Source organism: Podarcis liolepis (assembly GCF_965112155.1).
Source record: "Podarcis liolepis genome assembly, chromosome: 2".
Classification (NCBI taxonomy): domain Eukaryota; kingdom Metazoa; phylum Chordata; class Lepidosauria; order Squamata; family Lacertidae; genus Podarcis; species Podarcis liolepis.
The window spans coordinates 115,018,813-115,036,586 of record NC_139555.1 but is presented as its reverse complement, the minus strand read 5'-3'; the positions used below and the strand labels follow the sequence as shown (position 1 = coordinate 115,036,586).

The following is a 17,774-nucleotide window of genomic DNA, read 5'->3' as shown; positions in this document are numbered from 1 at the left end:
CACTGGGCAGCAGAGGAGGAAAGGGATGGGTTTGAAGGCTCTTCCTGCCTCTCTCCCCTGAGTTACAAGAGCAAAGGGTGTTTGTAGTGCAGAACGACAGAGGAGGAGTCAGGGAGGACAGAGGGAGCAATGGGCGGATCCCCCGCCTCTCCCAGGGGGTCCAGATGCAAGCAAGGGGCTTCCTTCTTCTCCATGCAAGGGCCACCCATGTATTCAGAGCAGTCCTTTGCAGATTAACTCTTAAGTTCCATGGGATCTACTCTCAGGCTACTATTGTGCATACCATGCCAGCCTTAGGAAGGGAGGTGGGACAGGCAGGTGAAAGGAATTGCCAAAGGTGTTTGAAAATGGGTGGGGGCTCTTGGGAAGGGGGTGCCCAATTGGGGCTTCTCCAGGGGCAGCAGAATGTCTTGGGCAGGAGAATCCCTGCAGGGGCTCTCAGACTCCCTTTGCTTCTTCTTCCCTCCCTCCCAGGAAGCTGCAACTTGCTCTGGATTCTGCGCTCTTCAGGAAGCTGAAGCTGCAAACCTAGCTGAGACTGAACCTGCAATCCTGGCCAGGATGGAAGGAGGAAGATGGACGGTTGACCTGGTCAGGCTGTCTCCCGCATCCCTCCCCACAACCTCTGAGCATTACCTCCCAGGACCCTTGGAGAAATCTGGTGAGATCCAGGGGAGAGGAGATGGGGACAGGGATAGATGGTGGAGGGAGAAAGAGGAAAAGATGGAGAGGAGACAAATGCAGCTCTTTGTTTCTTGAATCCCTTTCATACGCTTCAAGTTACAGACTCCGCTAACCCAGAAATAGTACCTCGGGTTAAAAACTTTGCGTCAGGATCAGAACAGAAATCTTGCTCTGGCGGCGCAGCAGCAGCAGGCGGCCCCCATTAGCTAAAGTGGTGCTTCAGGTTAAGAACAGTTTCAGGTTAAGAACGGATCTCTGGAACGAATTAAGTATGTAACCAGAGGTATCACTGTAGTGGGGGCAGATTTTCTTCCTCCAGGATTTTAAATCTTAGGAGTTACAGTGGTACCTCGGTTCTCAAACATAATAGGTTCCAGAAGTCTTCCAAAACCAATGCATTCCAAAACCAAGGCGTGCTTTCCCATAGAAAGTAATGCAAAATGGATGAATCCGTTCCAGACTTTTAAAAACAACCCCTAAAACAGCAATTTAACATGAATTTTACTATCTAACAAGACCATTGATCCATAAAATGAAAACAATAAACAATGTTCTGTACCATAAAATAAATAAGACAGCATTGTAGATGATAAAAATTAAAATTAAAACAAAAAACAAGCCACAGTCAAAAATGAAAAGGCCACACAAACAAAAATGAAATAATGGGAAAAAACTAAAGCACCAAATGTCGCCTCAGAACACTGCAACCAGTAACGGCTTTAATATTGATAAGGTGGGGGGGCTTAAATTTGCTGCTCAAGTATGCAAGTGGGATTAAAAAAGCCTTAATTACGATGGGGGGGGGGACTTAAATTTGCTGTGCAGCAATCGGGAAGGATAAAATTTAAGCAATCAGCAGCAAAAAAACTCTTATACACAAATCCTGCTTGCTGGTTTCCCACAGGCATCTAGCAGGCCACTGTGAGAAGAGGATGCTGGACTAGGTGGGCCTTTGCCCAATCGAGCAGGCTTTTCTTATGTTCTGATACAGACATCCCCAAACTTGGCCCTCCATATGTTTTGGGACTGCAACTCCCAACGTCCCTAGCTAACAGGACCAGTGGTCAGGGATGATGGGTTTTGTAGTCCCAAAACATCTGGAGGGCCAAGTTTGGAGATGCCTGTTCTAATCTAGAGCAATATTTTTACAGTTACATGTGGCATAGTAACACTAAAGTTTTACTTCTTAGTCATAGGAGAGAGTGCTACTCAAGCCTGTGATCATTTCCTCCCTGGGAAAAGAGAAATACCGAGATGTGTCTAAGAAGCCAATTCCACCACAGATTATAAAATAATGCAGTTTATTAAGTGTGAATGGAGTGATCATGTGTTTTTCTTGCCATTATCTCACCTGCATTCCTAAAAGTTTGGAACATAGAGAGGACAGTGGAGAAAGGAGACAGTGTTAAAATAAGTGAAGGTGCATACTGGGACTGACAATGTGTTCAGTTCCTTTCTTGTTTTTCCTGAAAGTCTTAACAGGATTCTTCCCTCCACCCCACACCCAAACAGGTGAGGAAGATGATGGCCAGAATTCTATGGAGCCATCTTTGAATTCATTGGGAAGAACAAAGAAACAGTTTCAATGCATGGAATGTGGGATTTGCTTTAGTCACAGTGGAAAACTGAGGACACACCAACGAATTCACATAGAGGAGAAACCATTTAAATGTAAGGACTATCAAAAGAGCTTCAGGGAAAATGGAACTTTTAGAAAACATCAAGGAACTTACACAGGGGATAAACGATTTGAATGTATTGAATGTGGAAAGAGATTCTGTCAAAACGAAACACTTAGAAGACACCAACGAACTCACACAGGGGAGAAACCATTTAAATGTATTGAATGTGGAAAGAGCTTCAGTGAAAGTGGACACCTTAGAATACACCAAAGAACTCACACGGGGGAGAAACCATTTAAATGTATTGAATGTGGTAGGAGCTTCAGTGAAAGTGGAAAGCTTAGAAGACACCAACGAACTCACATAGGGGAGAAACCATTTGAATGTATTGAATGTGGAAAGTGCTTCAGTCAAAATGGAACACTTAGAATACACCAACGAACTCACACGGGGGAGAAACCATTTAAATGTACTGAATGTGAAAAGAGCTTCAGTGAAAGTGGACAACTTAGAAGACACCAACGAACTCACACGGGGGAGAAACCATTTAAATGTATTGAATGTGGAAAGAGATTCTGTCAAAACGAAAAACTTAGAATACATCAACGAACTCACACAGGGGAGAAACCATTTGAATGTATTGAATGTGGAAAGAGATTCTGTCAAAACGAAACACTTAGAATACACCAACGAACTCACACAGGGGAGAAACCATTTGAATGTATTGAATGTGGAAAGAGATTCTGTCAAAACGAAAAACTTAGAATACATCAACGAACTCACACAGGGGAGAAACCATTTAAATGTATTGAATGTGGAAAGAGCTTCAGTGAAAGTGGACACCTTAGAAGACACCAACGAACTCACACGGGGGAGAAACCATTTAAATGCTTTGAATGTGGAAAGTGCTTCAGTGATAGTGGAGCACTTAGAATACACCAACGAACTCACACAGGGGAGAAACCATTTGAATGCATTGAATGTGGAAAGAGCTTCAGTCGATATGCATACCTTAGAAGACACCAACAAACTCACACGGGAGAAACCATTTAAATGTACTGAATGTGGAAAGAGCTTCAGTCGATATGTAACACTTAAAATACACAGACTTTCTGGGAAATGATATATAATGAAATGAAAAAAATATTTAAATATACCTTCCTTAAGAAACCAGAGGCCTTTCTCCTGGGCATGCTCGGCCAATTGGTGCCAAAGAAAGACAGAACATTCTTTATGTATGCTACAACAGCAGCAAGAATACTCATCGCAAAGTATTGGAAGACACAAGATCTACCCACCTTGGAAGAATGGCAGATGAAGGTGATAGACTATATGGGGCTGGCAGAAATGACTGGCAGAATCCGAGACCAGGGAAAAGAGACGCGCTAAGAAGACTGGAAGAAATTTAAGAACTATCTTAAGAAACATTGCAAAATTAATGAATGTTAGAATGATGCTGGTTTAGAAATTAAGTGGATTACAGCTGTAAGGATTAAGTTAAAAGAAAAGAAAGGTTAAAAATTAGATAAAATTAAGGGTGAGAATTTGCTGAATTAAAATGTGAAACTGGAATGCAGAAAGGGGATCTATGAGGAGGTCGGAGAAGTGAGTTATAAGAAAATAAGGGTTTGAAATTATACTTTTTTTTGTTTGTCTTTGTTTGTATTTCTGTGTTTGCTTATATAATTTGTAAAACTTTAATAAATATCTTTTTTTAAAAAATAGAATAGACCAGCGAACTCACACAGGAGAAACCATTTAAATGTACTGAATGTGGAAAGAGCTTCAGTCCATATCGACACCTTATAAGACACCAACCAACACACGGGGAAGAAACCATTTTAATGTATGGCATGTGGAAGGAGCTTCAGCAAAAGTAGAGCACTTAGAATACACCAACTAACTCATACGGGGGAGAAACCTTTGGAGCATATTGAATGTGGGAAGAGCTTCAACAGGGAGGATAAACTTAAACTACATTGGCGAACTCCCACAGGGGAGAAGCTTAAGTCAATATGGAACCTTAGGAAACATCCGCTAACTCAAATGGGGAAAACCAGATTTATGAAACGTGGAAAAAGCTTCAGAGGGAGTGGAGACCTTAATATTCATAAGATAATTCACACAGGCGGGAAACCATATAAATGTATGAAGAATTAGCAGTGTTTGTTTCAATAATAATAATATTTTTTATTTGTACCACGTCCCATCTGGCTGGATTTCCCCTACCAATCTTGGTGGCTTCCAACAAAATATTGAAATACAATAGTCCTTCAGATATTAAAAGCTTCCCCAAACAGGGTAGCCTTCAGATGTATTTTAATGTCTGGTGGCTGTTTTTTCCTTTGACATCTGGTGGGAAGGTATTCCACAGGGAGGGCACCACTACTGAGAAGGCCCTCTGCCTGGTTCCCTGTAACTTCGCTTCTCACAGTGAGGGACCTGCCAGAAGGCTCTTGGTGCTGGACCTCCGTGTCCAGGCAGAACGATGGGGGTGGAGACTCTCCTTCAGGTATACTGGATCGAGGCCGTTTAGGACTTTAAAGGTCAGCACCAACGCTTTGATTTGTGCTCAGAAATGCAATGGGAGCCTATGTTGGTCTTTCAATACCAGTGTTATGTGGTCCTGGCGGCCACTCCCAGTCACCAGTCTAGCTGCCACATTCTGGATTACCATATTTTTTGCTCTATAAGACTCACTTTTTCCCTCCTAAAAAGTAAGGGGAAATGTGTGTGCGTCTTATGGAGCAAATGCAGCTATCCCAGAAGCCAGAAAGGCAAGAGGGATTGCTGCTTTCACTGCACAGCAATCCCTCTTGCTGTTCTGGCTTCTGAGATTCAGAATATTTTTTTTCTTGTTTTCCTCCTCCAAAAAATAGGTGCGTCTTGTGGTCTGGTGCGTCTTATAGAGCGAAAAATACGGTAATTGCAGTTTCTGAATCACCTTCAAAGGTAGCCCCACGTAGAGCGTATTGTAGTAGTCCAAGCGGGAGATAACTGGAGCCTGCACTACTCTGGCAAGACAGTCTGCGGGCAGATAGGGTCTCAGCCTGCGTACCAGATGGAGCTGGTAAACGGAATTGACCTGCGCTTCCATTGACAGCTGCAAGTCCTAAATGACTCCCAGTCTGCGCACCTGGTCCTTTAGGGGCACAGTTACCCCATTCAGAACCAGGGAGTCCTCCACACCTTCCTGCCTCCTGTCTCACAAAAATAGGACATCTGCCTTGTCGGGATTCAACTTTAATATGTTAGCCGCCATCCATCCTCCAATCACCTCCAGGAACTCACACAGGACCTTCACCATCTTCACTGGTTCTGATTTGAAAGAGAGGTAGAGCTGGGTATCCGCATACTGATGAACACCCAGCCCAAACCCCCTGATCTCTCCCAGCGGCTTCATGTAGATGTTGAAAAGGATGGGGAGAGGACGGAACCCTGAGGCACCCCACAAGTGAGAGCTCAGGGGTCTGAACACTCATTCCCCAACACCACTTTCTGAACACTGCCCAGGAGGAAGGAGCGGAACCACTGTATAACAGTTCCTCCAGCTCCCAGCCCCTCTAGATGGTCCAGAAGGTTGTTATGGCCAATGGTATCAAAAGCCTCTGAATGATCCAGCAGAACTAGGAAACAGCTCTCACCTTTGTCCCTAGCCCGCCGGAAATTATCGTGTCAAGGTCAGTTTCAGTCCCATGATGAGGCCTGAATCCCAACTGGAAGGGATCCAAAGGGTCCACATCTTCCAGGCGTCCCTGGAATTGTTCAGCAACCACCCACTCAATCACCTTGCCAAAGAATGGAAGATTTGAGACTGGGCGATAGTTGGCCGTATTGGCTGGGTCTAAAGATATGTTTTTTAAGAAGCAGTTTAATACAGTGGTGCCTCGGGTTACATATGCTTCAGGTTACAGACTCCGCTAACCCAGAAATATTACCTCGGGTTAAGAACTTTGCTTCAGGATGAGAACAGAAATCATACAGCGGCAGCAGGAGGCCCAATTAGCTAAAGCGGTGCTTCAGGTCACCAGAGGTACCACTGTAACTGCCTCTTTCAGTGTGTCTGGGAAGGCTCCCTCACAGAGAGAAGCATTCACCACCCCACAGAGCCCATCGCCCAGCCCTTCCCGGCTAGCTTTTATGAGCCAGGATGGGCAAGGATCAAGGAGACAGGTGGTTGGTTTCACTCGTCCAAGCAGCCTGTCCACATCCTCAGACGTAACAGATTGGAATTGAACCCACACAACTTTACTAGACAGGACTCTAGCACTCACCAGCCCCCGCCCTGCTCCCACGGGGGAGTCTACCTCTCTGAAACTGAGTGACTTTATCTGCAAAAAACTTTGCAAAATCATTGCAGGAGATCATGTGGCCTGTACCGGGTGCCATTGGAGAGATGGTTCCATTAAATTGCAAACCACCTGAAAGAGTCTCCTGCTGCTGTTTTCTGCAGATGCAATAGAGGGGGTGAAGAAGGTTTTCTTCACCTTCGCTATCGCGATTTGGTAGGCTCAACGTTGAGCTCTAACCCCTATCCGGTCAGATTCAGAATGAGGTTTCTGCCACTGGCGCTCTAGCCGTCTCGTTGCCCTCAGATCCTTGGAAAACCATGGGGCTGTCCGGTCTCCATGCAATCGGAGTGGCCTTTTTGGAGCCAGATACTCAATAGCCCTGGTTAACTCCACATTCCAACGGGCCACCAGGGAATCAGCTGAAAGGCCATCAACATGGGATAAAACATCCCCTGCCACTCTCTGGAAACCATTTGGATCCATTAAGTGGCAGTGGCGGACCATCCAAATTGAACCCACCTCCCTGCAGAGGGGAAGGGTTGTGGAGAAGTCCAGTTGCACCAGGAAGTGATCTGAACATGGCACTTATTTAGTTTCGCTTTTACTTAGTGTCAGATCACCAACATCCATAGAGGAGAAAAACCAGGTCTAAGGCATTTCTGTGACTATAAGTTGGGCCAAACCTATTTAGGGACAGCCCATGGAGGCCATGCTTTCCACAAAGTCCCAATCGGCCCCTTGTAAGGTTGTGTCGGCGTGAATGTTAAAATCCCCCAGGACAACCAAATTAGGTGTCTCCAGGAGAACATCTGCCACGACCTGAAGCAGCTTGGGCAGGGAATCCTTGGTGCAGCGGGGTGGTCGGTACACCAAAAGGAATCCTGTACTGCCCCTATTGTCCAACTTCAAGAACATGCACTCAGAGAACTGGGTCTTCCCAATAGGACGCCTGGTGCAAATTAATGACTTCCTACAAATCACTGCAAATCACACCCCTCCCCTGCCCACATGACTTGGGTTGCTGTGCGTAAGAGAAACCTGGTGGACAAGCAGCGGCAAGGACAGGTCCACCTGCTTCATCCCACCAAGTCTCTGTTACACATGCCAGGTCAAGTTCTCCATCCACGATCAAGTCATGGATGTCAGTGGTCTTATGAATCATTGACCTGGCATTGCATAGCAGCACCTTCGGTGTAGGAGTCAGATGGGATTACCATGAGGAATTATAAAATATACATCAAGCCACCGTGTCCACGATGAAGACATTGTGTTGACTGGGTTTAAAAAAAATATTTTATTGTATAACATGCTGTAAATCTTATGTCTCTTTTCCATAAGTTTCCCCAGTTTTCTAAATCAATTGAATGACCGAGATCTTGTGCCCATTTGACCATGACATCTTTAAACTCTTTAAAGTGCCAATTTAATAATAGTTTATACATTTTGGATAAATTTTTATCATCATTTATAATCAATTTTTTGTCTATTTCGGATAATTTTGTATCAAATCCATTTACATTCTTGTCTTCCTCAAAAATTGCATTTAATTGATGGTATTGAAACCAGCCTATTTCTGTATGCCTTATTTTTTCATATTTTTTTCATTTGTAATCTATTATTTACTTCCTCTAAAAGATCTTTATATGTCAACCAATTTGAATCCATATTTTTTCTTTTTACTGCCCTTGCCTCCATTGGTGACAACCACCATCGGGTTTTTGGTTCTAATATTTTTTTGTTCCTTTCCCAAACTTCATATAAGGCTTTCCCAATAATGTGATTTAGGAATCCCTTGTGGATTTTTGCTTTATTGTAACCCGGGTAGCCGTGCCACCCCACTATATTATCCCAGCCCTCAATATCCAATAATTTAGTATTCTTCAAGATCATCCATTCCTTGAGCTAGACCAGGCAGGCAACTTCTCTTTTTTTAAAAAAAATAATTTTTATTAACAGGCCAATGACATCACATTATCCAAATCATATTAGTTTCAAATTATACAGCCAAATTTTAAATTTTGTTGGGGGTGCCCATACATCAAGCTCTGCACGAGTCCAAAACTCCGAACGAGTCCAAACATCACTTATATTACTGCTTTAATTAGACAGTTCTATCCAGTTCAATCCAGATAGTCCTTTAATTACTTTCTTTCTCTTCTTGTTGTTATCGTATATTCCTTTCTTTGCGATCTCTGACAATTTTCACAAGCAGATTGAAAACAGGCATCCTTTGTGTGGGTTTTGTACTGTCCAAAGATCATATCACTCAGGGACAGCCTCTGTTAAGCGCTTCCATAAAAAAATTAATCTTTGGTCTGTCCTTTACTTTTCTCAGGCTTGCCAAATAAATCAAATGAGTCAGGAGGCTCTGTCAGGTCAAGTTTGCGTTCCAACATTCCTTCTCTTTCGAATAATCCTGATTCTCCTCCCCCTGTCCTTCTTTCTCCGGCAAGCCTGTCTTGGCGAGACGCCATTTTTTAACTGCGTCATAAAAATTTTCCTCTTTCTCACTGTTCACCAATCCTCTCTCCTGTTATAATCCATCCCACACAGTTCTTGAATTCCTGCTTGTGATTAATAAAAGCGCAACGATCTTATTTCTATCTGGGGTGAAGGGTTATTAATATCACATCGTGCAAAGAAAAAAAAAGTTTTTTCCTCCAGCCCCCCCCCCTCATTCCAAACATACAGTCTCCTAGTGGTGATTCATCAGAAGATTTACTTATCCATCTGTCACTCCCGGTCACAGAGATCCATTAATCAGCAGTCTTATCTCTCGAACATTACTTGATATATGTGCTTCAGCTTCATTCCAATCGTATGTTTCCAATTATAATTCCGAGCTGAAGCTAACCAGCACGCGCTCATTGGAATCGGTGTCAGGAAGATCTGAAGAAGAAGAAGAAGAGTTTGGATTTGATATCCCGCCTTTCACTCCCCTTCAGGAGTCTCAAAGCGGCTAACATTCTCCTTTCCCTTCCTCCCCCACAACAAACACTCTGTGAGGAGAGTGGGGCTGAGAGACTTCACAGAAGTGTGACTGGCCCAAGGTCACCCAGCAGCTGCATGTGGAGGAGCGGAGACACGAACCCGGTTTCCCAGATTACGTGACTACCGCTCTTAACCACTACACCACACTGGCACCACTTCACCGAGGGCTCGTGCCAAGTGTTCGGCACCCCCATCTCTCGGATCAGGGGGTGCACTGTGAACACCACTGGCAAGGCAGTGCCCTCCGTCTCCTGGGGGGGTAGGAAGACTGCATACCTCCCATAGCAGCCCCTTATTTACCTCGTATGGGCCAGAGAGATGTTATTGTCGGCCATCTTCCAACGCGCCACCTGGTGGCCCCCAGGCAGGCAACTTCATAGTAGATCCTAAAATCTGGCATTCCAAACCCTCCTTTGTTTTTGGTTACTGTTAATAGTTTAAATTTAATTCTGGTTGTTGTTTTTTGTTTTTTTTTGCCCTTCCAAATGTATTTCGCCAAATACCTGTGCCATTCCTTAAAACAATTTAAGCCATTAAGAACCAGAATTGATTGAAAAAGGAACTGCATTTTTTTGGGTCTTTTCAACTCTGGCTCCGGCCTGGTGGAATGCTCTGCCTCATGAGACCAGGGCCCTGCAGGATCTGATATATTTCCGCAGGGTCTGTAAGACAGAGTTGTTCCGCCTGGCCTTTGGCTTGGTGCCAGTTTGATTCCCTCCCTCTCTTTTTTCTTTCCTTCTCCTCCTGCGAGGAGGCTACATTTTAATATTTTAATGTTTCAATATTTTAATGTTGTATTTTAATTTTGTTTTTAAGTTGTAATCATTCAACTTGTTTTTATTATTGCTTGTAAGCCGCTCTGAGCCCGGACTTGGCTGGGGAGGGCGGGGTATAAAATATTATTATTATTATTATTATTATTATTATTGGAAGCTGCCCTGTGATCTTTGGAGGAAGGGCAGTATAGAAATTTAAAGAACAGTAAAAATAGGAAGCCCTCTTGCGTTCAAGGGGGGGGGTGTTGGGACAAAGTCTCTGACCAGCATGCATAGCAGGATGCGCTTAGAAGGGAATAATAATAATAATAATAATAATAATAATAATATAAATAAAAACTGTGTTGCCTCAGCCACTCTGGGCGGCTTCCAACAAAAACACCAAAAATTTTAAAACATCGAAAACTTCCCTATATAGGGCTGCCATCAGAAGACTTCCATTTTGTAGAAATGGCCTTTGAATTTAAAGAAATGCCCTCTTTAAGGAACCACGTGGTGTAAACGTGTATGTTGTCCTCTAGGTCCAAACACATAGTAAGAGCAAGCAGTGCTCCAAAGTGCTTCTCTTGTGAACTTGCCATATAAGTTGTTTACTCCTGGCCAAAGCTCCTGTTTCCAAAAAGGACTGGAGGGGGGGTCTCCTCACCACTTTTAACCCCCCCACTCCCACCGCATGGAAGGCAGAGGACGTGTTCATTCACAATCCCAGTGTTTACCATGTGTGTATCTGAAGTGAACCAGGCACTGCAGCTCCTTCCCCTCTCACTGGGCTGCTGCAAGAAAAGGCAGCAGAGGAGGAAAGGGATGGGTTTGAAGGCTCTTCCTGCCTCTCTCCCCTGAGCAACAAGAGCAAAGGGTGTTTGCAGGGCAGGAGGGCAGAGGGAGCAGATCCCCCGCCTCTCCCGGGGGTCCAGATGCAAGCAAGGGGCTTCCTTCTCCATGCAAGGCCCACCCATGTATTCAGAGCCGTCCTTTGCAGATTAACTCTTAAGTTCCATGGGATCTACTCTCAGGCCACGAATGTGCATACCATGCCAGCCTTAGGAAGGGAGGCAGGACAGGCAGGTGAAAGTAATTGCCAAAGGTGTTTGAAAATAGGAGGGGGCTCTTGGGAAGGGGGTGCCCAGTTGGTGCTTCTCCAGGGGCAGCAGAATGTCTTTGGCAGGAGAATCTCTGCAGGGGCTCTCAGACTCCCTTGGCTTCTTCTTCCCTCCCTCCCAGGAAGCTGCAACTGGCTCTGGATTCTGCGCTCTTCAGGAAGCTGAAGCTGCAAACCTAGCTGAGACTGAACCTGCAACCCTGGCCAGGATGGAAGGAGGAAGATGGACGGTTGACCTGGTCAGGCTGTCTCCCGCATCCCTCCCCACAACCTCTGAGCATTCCCTCCCAAGACACTTGGAGAAATCTGGTGAGTTCCAGGGGAGAGGAGATGGGGACAGGGATAGATGGATGGTGGAGGGAGAAAGAGGAAAAGATGGAGAGGAGACAAATGGAACGAAGTTCCTGACAGGAAGAAGGAAGGGGTGAGGCCTTCTCCAAAGCAGCTCTTTGTTTCTTGAATCCCTTTCATAAAGTACAGTGGTACCTCGGGTTACATACGCTTCAGGTTACAGACTCCGCTAACCCAGAAATAGCACCTCTGGTTAAGAACTTTGCTTCAGGATGAGAACAAAAAACGCGCGGCAGTAGCAGGTGGCCGCATTAGCTAAAGTGGTGCTTCAGGTTAAGAACAGTTTCAGGTTAAGAACAGACCTCCGGAACGAATTAAGTATTTAACCTGAGGTACCACTGTAGTGGGGGGCAGATTTTCTTCCTCCAGGATTTTAAATCTTAGGAGTTACAGTGGTACCTTGGTTCTCAAACATAATAGGTTCCGGAGGTCTTCCAAAACCAAAGCGTTTCAAAACCAAGGCGTGCTTTCCCATAGAAAGTAATGCAAAATGGATTACCGTATTTTTCGTCCCATAGGACGCACCTAGTTTTTTTGGGGGGAAATAAAGGAAATTCCCCCCCCCTTTATTTCCCCCCCAAAAGCAGGTCGGGGAAACCGAACCAGGTCCAGGAACAGCGGGATGACGGCGCTGCGCCTCACCGCTGTCCCCCGAGCTTGTGGGGCTGGCCGATGTCTGTCCGGCGCGAGGGGCGCTCTGCTTTAGGGCGTCCCTCGCGCTGGGCGGCAGGCTGCTATCCGCAGCGTGGGGAGCCCTGCGGGGAACTCCTGCAGGGCTCCAACACGCTGCAGATGTCTGCCTGGCGCGGGGGGCGCTCTGCTTTCAGGGCGCCCGACGCTCCAGGAAGCAGGCTGCTATCCTCAGCCTAGACATCAATGCGGACCTCCCGCAGGGCTGCCTAGGCTGCGGATGTCTTCCCGAAGCCTGGAGAGGGAGAGGGGTCGGTGCGCACCGACCCCTCTTGCTCTCCAAGCTTCAGCGAAAGCATGCATTCGCCCCATAGGACACACCCAGATTTCCCCTTCATTTTTGGAGGGGAAAAAGTGGGTCCTATAGGGCAAAAAATACGGTAATCCATTCCAGACTTTTAAAAACAACCCTAAAACAGCAATTTAACATGAATTTTACTATCTAACAAGACCATTGATCCATAAAATGAAAGCAGTAATCAATGTTCTGTACCATAAAATAAAGAAGACAGTATTGTTGATGATAAAAATTAAAATTAAAAAAGAAGCCACAATCAAAAATGAAAAAGCCACACAAACAAAAATGCAAAAAGTAGGAAAAAACTAAAGCACCAAATGTCACCTCAGAACACTGCAACCAGAAATGGCTTTTATATTGATGGGCTGGGGGCTTAAATCAGCTGTGCAAGGGAACAAATGGGATGAAAAAAGCTTTAATTACAATGGGAGGGGGGACTTAAATTAGCTGCTCAAGGATACAAGTGGGATGGAAAAAAACCTTAATTACGATGGGGGGAACTTAAATTTGCTGTGCAACAGTAAAAATGGAAGCTCTTCGGTTTCCGAGGAAAAGTTCAAAAACGAGCCCCTATTTCTGGGTTTGCAAATGATGAATCAACAGAAGCATAGTCAATCTATGGACTTCCCTTTTTTTTAAATATTTTTATTGGTTTTTACAACTGCAAGTTTATATCAAATACATTTATATAATCAATTCCTGAGATTCTCTGAATCACATTGTCAGGGAACTGCCATCGGAGCATCAGGTGGTGGAGGGACTCAGGGAGGAAGAAAGAGACTCAACAGCTGAAGCAGGGACCAGCAGGGGGAGGAGTGGGTCTCTGAGGGAATGCGAGCAGGAGGGAGGGCTCAGGGAAGCTTCCAGCGAGAACAGTGGGGAGGTATCTGAGTCTCCCATAGGGAGACCCACACCTCGCCGGAAACTGTCACGCCGTGAGTCCAGGAGACGCGTTTCCGTTAAGGAGCTCCTTTGCTGGAAACGCTTCCGCAGACAGCCACTGTCGGACTCTACTAGTGACTAGAGCAGACATGTCGGAGGAGCTCCGTCACACACGGAGGTTTGTGGGGTCGCACAAACTCTGAGGGAGCACGTTTTTATGCACAAGCAGCTAATCAATCCCTAACAGCAGTCCGACAGTCTCTGTACGCTGCCTGTGCAAGAGAAAGCATCATGAGCGAACCAACCGGAACCGGAGGAGCGGGGGCTGGAGCTGGTCCAAGCTTGGAAGATAGATACCGAGCGTTGGAGGTCCAACTGGCGCTGCAGACGGCGAGGCTGGAGGAGAGAAGGGCTCAGGATGCAGACAAGAAGGGGAGAGCCACTCAATTCCCCAGAAAGGTACCAGGATTGGTGCAAAAATTTGGGGGGGACCCCAAGGATTACCATGCCTTTAGGACAGAGATGCAATATGCCATTAATGTGCAGTTCGATGAGTTCCCTGATGAGGAATCGCGAGTTGCTTTTGTAATTGGGCATCTTGAGAAAGGGGCGAGAGACTGGGTTCGACCCCTAATGGCAACGCACAATGACATACTAAAGGACACGAGGAAGTTCTTTCGTGCAATGGATATCATGTTTTCCAGCGATATTGAGGAAGGGGCGGTGCGCAGACAGCTAATGGCTTGTAAGCAGGGAAGTCAATCTGTCCGTGAGTACTGGACTGAGTTTACCATGCTGATTCACAGACTGAGTTGGGATTTATCGGCGGCACCCATTCAAATGCTATTTGAAGAAGGTCTTTCTTCGGCGGTGAAAGACGAGCTGTCACGGAGCCCCAGGGCGGAGTCTATGGATCAGCTGACCAAATCTGCGCTGACCATAGGAGCGCGGCAGGAGGCAAGAGCCTTGGAGAGGCGGGAAGGGAGAGGGGAACGTTGGAAGGAGTTCCGCATTCCAGACATTCCTGAGCCAGCTTTCCCGCCGGCAGAGCCGATGGAAATCGGAACAGCGCGCGCGCGCGCATTTTCAAAAACCAGCAAGGGGGCTAAGAAGGAGGGAAAGGGCCCCCGGAAATGCTATCTCTGCCAACAGCCAGGCCACTTTGCCAGAGTCTGCCCCCAGAGGAAGGAATGGCAAGGGATGGTGGGAGCTGTTGAGGGGGGAGAACAGGGGGGAACGGAGCAGGTAAAAGCCAACGCCTGGTTGCCACAATCGGGGCACTGCAGCCAGGCCAAAGAGCAGTGAAAGTGCCCGTGCCAGAAGCTCCTCGACCTGCTCTAGTGATTGAAGTGTCGCTAGAGCTGCAAAATGGGCACCCCCTAAAAATAAAGGCGCTATTGGACTCAGGCAGCTCCTGCAATTTTATGAGCAAGGAGTTTGCTGCTGAACACCAGATACAGACTATCCCTTTAAGCAACCCCCTGCAGGTGACCACGATTGATGGCAGGGAGTTGTTGGGAGGAGGAGTCAGCTTGCAGACTGTCCCAATGATAATGAGGGTGGCAAGGCACACAGAACTGATAGCGTTTAATGTGGCCACCCTGGGAGGCGCTCCCATTATTTTGGGAATGAGCTGGCTAGCTCTACATGATCCGCTGGTTGGCTGGCATCAAAGAGTGGTGTCCTTTGGTTCAGCACATTGCTTAGAACACTGCAAAGGGGAAAAGGGTTCAGCAGGGGCCCAAGCCACCCTAGCAGGGACTGAAGTAATGGAGAAGGTGAAGGTACCACCACAGTATGCAGATCTCAGCGACGTGTTCAGCGAGAAGGAAGCTGACCAACTACCACCTCATAGACCCTTTGATTGCCAGATCAATTTACTCCCTGGAGCACAGCTTCCCGTGGGCAAGTTGTATGCCATGTCAGACAGAGAAATGCAGGAGTTGCGAGGGTTTATTGACAAGAACCTGAAGAGAGGCTTCATCAGAGAGTCCAAAGCAGCAGGGGGTAGCCCAGTGTTCTTTGTGGACAAAAAAAACGCGGACAAGCCGAGACTTGTATGCGATTTTCGGAGGTTAAATGCAGTGACTGAACCGGTGGCTTTCCCTATGCCCAGAATTGATGATATTTTGACCAGGGTGAGGAAGGGAAAGATTTTTACAAAGCTGGATCTAAGGGGGGCGTACAACCTGATACGCATAAGGAAAGGGGATGAATGGAAAACCACCATGTTTACCCCTTTGGGGGCATTTGAATACCTCGTTATGCCATTTGGATTACAAGCAGGCTCAGCGTGTTTTCAATCTTTTATGAACCACGTACTGGGCCCTTTGCTCTACAAGAATTGCGTTGCTTTCCTAGATGATGTGTTGGTGTATTCGGAGAATGAGGAGCAACATGTGAGAGACGTCAGAGAAGTGTTGAGCAGACTGCAAGCCAACAGGCTGTGGGTCAAACTGGAGAAGTGTCGGTTCCATACCAAGGAGGTGGAATTCCTGGGGTACCGCCTGTCAGACAAGGGATTGGCCATGGATCCCGGCAAGGTACAGGCAGTGCTGGAATGGAAAACACCCAAAACCAAGAAGGATGTGCAGAGATTCCTAGGGTTTGGAAACTTTTATCGTAAGTTCATCCGCAACTTCGCCCATCTGACGGCGCCCATCACTGACTGTCTCAGCAGTAAAAAGAAGTTTGTATGGACGGCAGAGGCGGAGCGAGCGTTTGAGGAGCTGAAAAGGGCCTTCGCCTCTGAAGAACAACTTCTGCATGTGGATTTACGAAAGAAGCTAAGGGTTGAAACAGACGCATCTGACAGAGCCATAGGGGCGGTGCTTCTTCTGCAGCCGGGGAAGGAGGAGTCAGAGTGGCGACCGTGTGCCTTCTTTTCGCGAAAGCTGAACAAATCCGAGAGGAACTACACTGTGTACGACCGAGAACTTCTTGCTATTCATGAGGCGTTCCGGAGATGGAGGCATCTGCTAGTTGGTGCACAACATAAGGTGCAAGTGTGCACGGATCATAAAAATCTAGAGTATTGGAGAACTGCGCGAGTGCTCAACCAAAGGCAGTTGAGATGGGCCCAGGAGTTCTCCAAATTTAACTTTGAGATTTGTTACGTGCCAGGCCCAGAGAATGTTAGGGCGGACGCTCTCTCACACAAACCTGAATATTTGGAGGGGGAGGGAGCACCCGAAGAAACCCATATCATTCCAGAGGACCGCTGGGTGTGTGGGGCGACTTTGGTGGGGCAAAGGGAATTGGTAGAGGGTACGGTGCAGGATGCATACGCCCAGGACAAACTCAGGGATCTCAGGAGGGAGGAAGACAAATCCGGTGGTTTTGAGGAGAGAAATGGGGCATTGTATTATAAGGGAGCGTTATATATACCTGAAGGGGAATTGAGGGAGAAGGTACTCAAGCAGCTGCACGATAGCCCCACAGCAGGGCATTTTGGGCAACACAAGACCATGTGGCTGGTTACCAGGGAATTTTGGTGGCCCAAGGTCAGGGAAGATGTGCGGGAGTATGTGAGAGGGTGTGAACAATGCCAAAGAGCCAAGGGGGAGAGGCGGGCGCCGGCTGGTTTATTAGAACCACTGCCCACACCTGAAAGACCGTGGGAAGCAGTGGCAATAGATTTCATGACTGATCTGCCAAGGTCTAGAGGGAAAACAGCCATCATGGTTGTAGTAGACCTGTTAACTAAAATGGCCCACTTTATAGCCTGCTCACATGCGGTCACAGCAGAAGAAACAGCCAAATTGTTTGTAGAGAATGTGTTTCGGTTGCATGGCGCCCCCTTGAGGGTGGTTTCAGACCGAGGGAAACAATTTACTTCCAGGTTCTGGAGGAAGCTCATGAGCTTACTGCATGTAGAGGTTAATTTTTCAACGGCCCGTCATCCAGAAACCAACGGGCAGGCGGAAAGAGCAAATGGGGTTCTCCAACAATATTTGAGGTGTTATGTTAATGACAGAGAGAATGATTGGGTGGAGAAGCTGGCGTTGGCAGAATTTGCCTACAACAATGCAGAGAACGTGTCCACGGGGATGAGCCCCTTTTTGGCTAATAACGGGTGCCATCCCAGAG

General features: G+C 46.6%; 1 protein-coding gene across 5 annotated transcripts in view; it reads left to right on the top strand.

The window, feature by feature from the left end:
* The window catches only part of LOC310701172 (uncharacterized protein), an 83,151-nt gene that overhangs the window by 54,219 nt on the left and 11,158 nt on the right, over positions 1-17,774 (top strand). For 4 of the 5 annotated variants that reach the window (XM_083491597.1, XM_083491596.1, XM_083491593.1 and 1 more), the window contains exon 2: positions 11,587-11,773. In XM_083491597.1, the coding sequence (XP_083347723.1) occupies positions 11,674-11,773 (100 nt within the window). In that variant the 5' untranslated portion in view covers positions 11,587-11,673. Of the gene's footprint in view, positions 1-474; positions 662-11,586; positions 11,774-17,774 lie in introns of all 5 variants that reach the window. The other variant, XM_083491594.1, reaches the window with a different exon arrangement.